At 46.3% G+C, this 8271-nt stretch overlaps 1 protein-coding gene across 1 annotated transcript in view; it reads left to right on the forward strand.

Annotated features, from left to right (window-relative positions):
* Positions 1-7975, forward strand: part of CFAP299 (cilia and flagella associated protein 299) — a 159666-nt gene extending 151691 nt beyond the window's left edge. The window contains exons 5-6 of the mRNA XM_086746599.1: positions 7511-7640; positions 7946-7975. Coding sequence (XP_086602725.1) covers positions 7511-7640; positions 7946-7975 — 160 coding nt within the window. The remainder of the gene's footprint in view (positions 1-7510; positions 7641-7945) is intronic.
* The last annotated feature ends 296 nt before the right edge of the window (positions 7976-8271 follow it).

Genomic DNA, 8271 nt, shown 5'->3' on the forward strand with positions numbered 1-8271 from the left:
GCTAAAGTAAAATACTGGGAAAAAAGAAATGTTCATTTTTTAACAAAAGTATTATTTTTCATCAGTTGAGCTGATAATTAGAAGTTTTAGCACATGGTTTTATAAATTAATTCTTTCTGGACTCAACTCTTTGCCTGAGGAGATTACAGTTAAAAAGGAAGACAACCCTTTGAAAGAAACCACAGGAAGAAAGGCAGAGACGCATGCATACATTAAGCATGCTTTGAATACATGCCTTTAGAAAAATCCGCCATTTCATCTCAGCTGCTTCATCAAACTTTGATCAAGAGGCTAATTTATTCATGGATGTTAACCCCACTTCCTTCAGAAGAGAAGATGTTGGAGAAGCTGGCCCGGCTCCACAAATGCACGTATCCAAATGGATATGTGACAACGCTTCCCCATCTCCTTTACTAGCTCGGCTACCCGTCTAGCTGTCATTTGGTTCCTCCAGGTCTTCCTGCTTCTCATGTCTTTTATGGCTCTGATCCAACCAACCACCTCAGCATTGTTTTCAGTGCAACTTTGGCACAAATCTGGAGGTCATGTTTTTAAAAGCGGTAAAGGTGTAGGCAGGTGCCCCGGGGGGAAAACCCGTGGAAGCTCCCTGCAACGCACCCCGCCTACAACAAGAAACCGTCAGGCTTTGGAAATCTGTCTTGGCGCTTCCCTGCGTTTTTGGCATCTGAAGTGATTAGTTAAATGATAGCGCAGGGCTGCAGTTGTTCATCATACTCTGGCTTTTCGTTAATGAAGACGAAAGGCAGTAAGTGAACCATGCATCCACCAGACAAATACTCTCCTGTGATCCTCTTCCGTGTTTCTAGGTCGCCCTTTGCTGGAAATTCCCCTCAGATAATCAGATAATAAATCTTTCTTTAAGATTTCATTTTCTTCTCCCATCTAACTGCTGATCGTTACATACTGCTTTGTCTGCCGTGGTGAGGAACTGGTTTCGGTAAATCCATCGTCTGTGAACTGGAGATCCGCTGTTCTCCGGAGACGGTCGTTCAGACCCTCAGCTGGCCACGCGCTTGGCAGGGAACAGGGATGGAGTGACCGCTGCATGCTTGTTTTCGTAAATTGTGCTTGCTTTGTTTGTTTATTTTTGTTTTGTTTTAATACACAGGGCCTGGCTAGGAGGCAAACCTTATGACTGAGACTTTTATTTTCATAGAGTGCTTTTTTTTGGCTCCCATCTGAAGACGCTTTGAAAAGGCACATGAGAAAAAAAAAAAAAGAAATTGCTTGATTGACTGACTGTTACCGCAATCACTGTGTACCGGTATGCAAAAGAAGGGGATTCTGGTTTTGAACGTTGATCTATCAGCTATGTGCAACTTCCAACAGGCCTTCGGTGATTATTAATTGCACAATATGTGTAAGCTGTTCATCCTGTTGTTCCTTCAACAATTACATGTCTCTCTTTTATCTTCTTTGTTGTAGCTTCAAAATAAAACTTTTTCTTTTCGTTGGCCATAAATCCTAATGTGTTGGGTGGTTTTATTCTTTAAAGATGGAGAGAACTAATAAGATAATACATTCTGAGCGATTACTGCACAACTTCTGGAGCCCGACAGTACTCTCATAATTTCTTGGGATCTGGCCTATAACCCCAGGACTTTAATTTCTTTTCCTTTTATTGCGTTCTTCTCTTTTTCTTAGTCTTCCTCCTGAAATGCAGAAGGTGTTCTCAGCCAAAGTTCAAACAGCATTGGGAGTACTGAGCAGATAACACAAAAACCATTTCGGCTACGAGAAGCATTTCTAAGTGCTCCAAAGCTGAGGGTGCCTGCTGACACCCACCACAGGGAAAAGCTGCAAGCCGGGGCTCTTAGACTGCGGCCAGCACCGGCAGCGTGGCCAGGGGCAGGGTGCACTGCAGAAAGGGTGGCCCCAGCTCACCTCAGGCGCCAGAAGCGGTCGGGTTGTGGCGATGCCGCTGCCCGGCCTGCAGCCAGCCCGTAGGCTGCTGGGTGGAGCCAGGGCGTTGCGTGCTGGGACACAGAGCGAGTAAAAAGCCCCCATGGCAGCAGTACAGGAAAGGGTGTCAGCTGGTTCGCGTGACATGGGTCTCGATCCTTCGTCCGGCAGTGCTTGGGCTATGTGATACGCAGCTTTCAGAAGTGGGAGTGAGTTTAAGAGGTGGAGTGACGCACGATGTTACATTGATAAAATCTGCACTTTCTTGTCCTGGAAGGAAAGGTGGTGTTCTTTCTTTCCTTGATGATTTTTGTAATGTTCTTCATGCTTATTAAGGTCCCACAGAGAACAGTTCTGCCCAGAGCTGAGAAGAGCTTGGGAAGAATGAAGCATCTTAAACTTTGGAAATTAAACTTAATGTAGCAGTTAAGGGTTTAGTGATTTTAATGACTTCCTCCTGAGGCAGCAGGCTTCAGGCACGCATCGAGATAATGAGGACTGAAACTTGTGGCCCGATTGAAGGCCTTTGGCTTTGATGGAGGGTGAAGTGCAACGGCGCGTGACGTAACGGGATGACGAGTCAGGATGGCGGGCAGTTGGTGAGGACAGCACAGGAGTGCCTAGGGGTGCTCATTCCTACCCGCTTTTTACAAGAGTTCATGGGACTTGCTCCTGATTCACAACCAGTTTGCAAGGTAATCGGCCACATGAGTTCAGCTGAATGCTATAGGGCTTGAATTCAGTAGTGACGGTGTAGCACAGGTGACCAGGAAAAAAAAATCACCGAAATAGCCACTGTGCACAGTACCTGTGGACAAAGCAAACCGGCTGGCTTTTCTAAAGTGCTGTAATATACCTCACCCTACCTGGGCAATCATTTGATAATTATAATTATTTCAGTCAAAGTTACTACAGGATGAGAAAGAAGAGGAAAACTCAGCATCGTTACGTTTCCTAGGTGGAAAAAGTAGCTTGCTCTTGTTCAACCAGAGACCTGTGACGTGCGTCTTGCTAGGAAACAGCGGTTGGCATGGAGCCGGGCACGTGTGCTGTGTTGCATGGTGTTGTGTCCCACCGAGGCATTGACCTGCATTGCCCCAGGAAGCTGTGGAAGGACTGGCAGGCCAAATCCCCTCCTAGTATGTTGCTGCTTTGTCCTATTTGGCAAGCACATGTAGAACACCAGCTTCCCCCCGTTAGAAAGATTAGTAGTGCGCTGCTACCAGAGGGCAGAAAGAAAGAGAACGCTTGGATAAAAAGCCACTGCTGCTTTTTATTCCTGGTTCTCGTTCCCGTTGTTGCCCTGCATCCCCCATCTCCCCCGTCTGCACCCTGCTGCCGCTGCCCAGCTGAAGCAAGCTGGTCTGTGAATTACCCGGAGAGGGTCTGAAGCCAGGTAGTTTGCATCGCAAATTTGCAGAACCACAAACTGAAGAAGGCTGTTGAGCCGTCATTGTTTATAATTAGTTTTTGACTGAAGTCCCAGTCTGCTATAGGGAATGGTTTTATCTTTGTGTATGCGTGGGTGGGAAGAGAAAAGTGGAGAGCCGAATCAAGGAACCAATCCTTGTCCTGAGGGGAAGAAAGAATAGGGTAGTGTAATCTAACCCCATGGGATCAAAGGTGGGGCCAACAGAGACATAAACACCTTTGCACTGTGTTCTGTCTCCCTGATTTTGCTGCCTTAAATAGTAAATAGTAAGTTGGGACAACAAAGCTCTTAGCCTGCAGATGCACACCTTCTTTTCTTTTGGTCAGACGCTGATTGGGAACCCTTAGTTTGTTCAGTGTCCGAAGCCCTCTCTGGTCTGCCCAGGCTGATGCACCGCGGCATTTCAAGCCCTGGAATAAGCTGTGTGAGAACTGCTTCATCACAGCTCATTTTCCACTGCAGAATAAGGGGAAAAGCGGGACAGTCACACACTGAGGCATCAAAATCCAGGTTGTAACCTTGCGAAGGATTTGCCTCTAGGAAAACGGTTGTCCGGCTCCACGACTGTGAGCAGCCGCAGGACTCCGACAAAGCTCCCCGTCTCCTGGCTGGCAACTGGTACTCTTTGCTGCTCTGCCACCGGGACACATACCCCCCGGGAAAGATCTCCAGCATTTTATGTGCCCTCGCTCCCCAGACGGTGATGAGCCGTAATAAAGCCTGCCTTACATCTCACAAGAACGTCAAGTGGTTTAATGCATGTTTACAAAAGGACCCAGAGATTTTTGGATGAAAGACATTCTATAAGCACCATGTGGTTTGATGTGCTGCCATCTTGGTACCCGAAGGATAACTTCAAGGATACAAAAAAAACTTGTATTCGGGCTCTTGTGTTCTGGGAGGATATCTGTCTGCCCGCAGAATGAAAATCTGCTCGGACCAGAATTAGCCAACAAACGAAAAAAAGCCCGCCTCGCATATTTTAGTCTGTATTCCCAAACACAGCGTGCTACTTGTTTTAGACCGCTGCATGAACAAGTCATTATGTTTAAAATAAAAAAAAAAAAAAAAAATTACAAAAAAAAAAGCATTCCTCTTGCAGCTGGACTGTGGGCACTGCTTAACTCTCTCATACTCCACATACTTAAGTGCCGTGCTGAGAACTGTTACATTTGTTCCAAAACATGTGGTAATCAGACAAAATCATAATAGAAAAAATGTATGCTGAATTTTTTTTATTTGGCATTTGATCATGTTTTCATCTCGGGATAATAAAAATATTTAAAGCTGCATGAAGTTCTGCTAAGAAAAAATAGTTAGTTTGGGGGATTATAGTAACTCCTAAACGGCACTTAGAGCTAAGTTTAATTTAGCATTTATGCTAGAGAAGGAAACACAGATGAGATGAGCTTCCCCAGCTACTGATTTTCAGCCCCTTCTTCCTGCAGCAGCCTTGCGCTAGAATGCATTGATTATCGTGAGCAAGAGTCACTTTTACAGTAACTGGCAGGGGAGAAGCTGCTCCACAGAAGCCTTCTCCAGCCCCTCGCTCCTCGGTTTGAAATGTTCTGCTGACCCCCTGCCCCTCTAGGTGGTACGAGGAGTGTTTCCTGCTGACGGGCAGTACTTTGTCCTCTCGGTTACGCTGTCTTCCCGCTGCGGCAGCCTTTCTCATCCTGCCCACCAAAGGCGGGCGTGAGGCTTATTTAAATCTCTTGATATCATCAGTTTTCAATGAAGAACACCAGTAAAAGCATGCAGGGGACGTTTCCTTCCGTGGCCAGACATTCTGCCTTCCTCAAAGCTGACACCATCTCGCTATCTGCTGGCCTTGGTTTTAGAGAACAAGGAATGCCAAGAAGCTCGGGGCTTGTATGCGGGAAAGGCAGCCAGAGTCTCGCACGTGGCACTGCCCTGTTGCCTTAGCCCTCAGCATGGGGTTCAGAGAGACCCACTTCATTTGCCCACTTGACTTGGGGATTACGTCTCGCGTCTAAGCACACGATGGAAGCTAATTTGTCATGGAGTGAGAGGGTCCGTAACCAAACCGTTTGCACTAGACATTGATTTTCCAGCAGAAAGGCTGTCTCAGCTCTGACCTTGTCTTCACTGGCTTAAATGAGGAAGGATGGTAGGAGTGGGGTTAGAAACTTGGCAAAATGCAGGAAGTTATTATCCGACGGCTAACCGACTATTTCTGCCTTCACATGTTTAACATGAACGAATGCAGGGAAGTCTTTGCAGAGAGACGTGTTTCCTCCCCACCTCTAGGTAACGTAGAGCAATTCCTTCGTAACCTGACAGTGGTTTTCAGCAGAAACAATCTTTATCTGTGCAATTGGACTCCTTAACCAAGTTGTGTCCTGGGGGACAGGGAAGAGCTGTATGATTGAAATAAGGTAACTGAGGAGAGAACTGAAAGATACCGTGTGTTTAATTTGTATATAAGTGTTTGCATATTCTTAAATGGTGACTGAAAAAAAAAAAAATCTTTTGTTTACCACTAAACGTGGGTACTTGGGAGCATTAAATAATTCCATAGGTGACAAATGAGTGTGACCAATTAGCATATCAAAGCAAAGCAGTTACTACTATTAAGCTGAACTAAGTGTGTCCACCCAGCGCTTCACTCATTTTTCGCAGGCATCTAAGCGTTAGGCTGCGCAGAGTTCCAGAGGGCAGCTTCTCCTTGCACTACCTCGCTTGCTCAAGAAGGTAACTTTGCGCTGAGCACATGGTTTTACATTATCTGCCTGTAATCCGAGGCAGTCGACCTCAGTGGCAAGTCACCCGCTTGCTTCAGTGATGCCAGGATGCGTTCTGTAAGGGTGTTCTAAATTCATCTCCCAGTCACTATAGATAGGTCCATTCCAAACAGAGACGTTAAGGAAAACGTTTAGTGTACGTAACAGTGAGGCCTATTGTTTTATGCTTTTTCAGAGCGAGGAAGAAATCAAGGCGCTTCAAAAACCACAACTGTGTGTCTCATTGGAATGGGATATCCTTGCAGAAAGCAGGAGAATTTAGAGGTATTTTCTAGATTTCTTGAATCCTCCTTAGGCACAGAATGAGATTTCCTGACTGTCTCCCATCTCCTCCGTCTTTTGCAAAAGATACGCTCATCTGATCAGCGGCGGAAATGCAGCGCGCCACTCGAGTGATCAAACGGGTATCCCAGCGAGGTATGCGTAGCAGTGCTGTCGCATTGTGCGATTTGTAGGTACATCCGAGCTGAAAAGGTTTCTAAACAGATACTAAGAATGAGCACGCAAATGACAGCCTTTTAGCTGGCTGTGTGTGGTAAGTACAAAGCCCAAAAGGGCTGAGGTCAGCCGATAAAAAGTTTGAGAAGTCAAAAAACAAAAGCATGAGAAGGCTCAGGGAATTCCGGCACGTCTGACCTGAGAGACAGACTGATAAACTGCTGAAACCCTCCTGTATCCTTTGTATTTGCCGTAGCATCCTGATTCCTTTTGACTTTTGTTCAGCGCCGGACAATTTGGAAACTAGCGAGTGCAGTCAGTCTGATGGAATGGTTTGCTCCAGAATTAATCCTAGGCTGACACCTACAGCTGTCTGGGGAGCTGGGACCTTCCCTGGGGAGCTGGGATTCAGCCCCTCCTGCTGTATCTGGCCCACGAGGAGACTTCCAAAAATTCCTTACTACCAGAATTATAATAAAAACAAGGGAGGAGAAAACAGTAAGGCAGCAAGAGAGTTCCAGCGAGATCCTAAGGGGAAACCGTCGGTTCCCACATCTGTTTTGCAGATTTGTGGTGGTCTGGGAAGCGCTTTCAGGTGCTCTCCAGAGCTGTTTCCGTCACAGTAGTAGTTCTCAAACACTACTGCTTCACGCTAGTTGTAACCCAGGCTCGGAGTCCTTTAGTAACGCTAGCACCGAGTGGATGAGGAGACAACTAGGGGCCTCGGTTTTGGTTTGCCAGAGATCAGATATGGAGGGGCATGTTTGGGCAGGTTTTCTCATATCTAGTAGACTTTTGCCTCTCAGTGAATCTATCTGGCTTTCAGAGAGGCTGTTGTGGAATCAGTAACTACTCAGCTTGAATAAGGAGGTCAGAATCTACCCTTTAAGCTGGAAGAATGACATCCAATGACATCCAATAAGTACAGCCTTTCTGTTTCACATTTTCACAGCTTTTACCACTGGGATAGAAATGTCAGCACTTCAAATTCCAGCCCAAATTGCCAAGCGATTGCAGAAAATGCCTGCGGACTACTCTTTGAGAGCAAAAGTGATAGGAAACTAATAAACGTGGATCCCAAGGTAATTTTTTTTCCCTAGTACTTCAAATTGCCTTTATGCAATGGAGTTTGCCAAACTGTCGAGTCCGATTGCAAATAGCGCATTTTTCAATACACACCTAATATTTCGGGCTTACTCAGACGTGCCATTCCCCTTGTTAACACAGCTGCTCTGGTCCCTGTCAGGATGAACTCAATCTACCTATGGCCTTTCCCTTGTGTCAACAAAAATCAGAAGTGGAACCAACTGATAAAACGGAAAGATTTCCGAAGGGGGATTTCTCTTACGCCCTCTCCCTTTCCCTGCCTTTTTTTCCTTCCAACCAGAATGAGAATGTTCCTGCCAGGACAGGCTGAGGCTGTCCCATTGAATTGCTGGGAAGTGCTTAAGGAAAGGGAAGCACGGCAGCGGGAACAGGCTGAGGAGGAGAGCGGCGCTGGCTGGAAGATGTGAGGACTGAAGCATAGGAGTGTATCAGCAGGTACCTCTGGTGGAGGAATACACTGTGTTTTACTGGGAGGATGACACATGCGCTTCTAGGTAAAAGGAAGAATTGCTAAAATGTTGGCGGGAGCTCCTGGGGCTGGTGGTCCGTGTGTTCATAGAATCATAGAATGGTTAGGGTTGGAAGGGACCTTCAAAGGTCATCTAG

The sequence above is a fragment of the Chlamydotis macqueenii genome, chromosome 4 (genome assembly GCF_036417535.1).
Source record: "Chlamydotis macqueenii isolate bChlMac1 chromosome 4, bChlMac1.mat, whole genome shotgun sequence".
Classification (NCBI taxonomy): Eukaryota; Metazoa; Chordata; class Aves; order Otidiformes; family Otididae; genus Chlamydotis; species Chlamydotis macqueenii.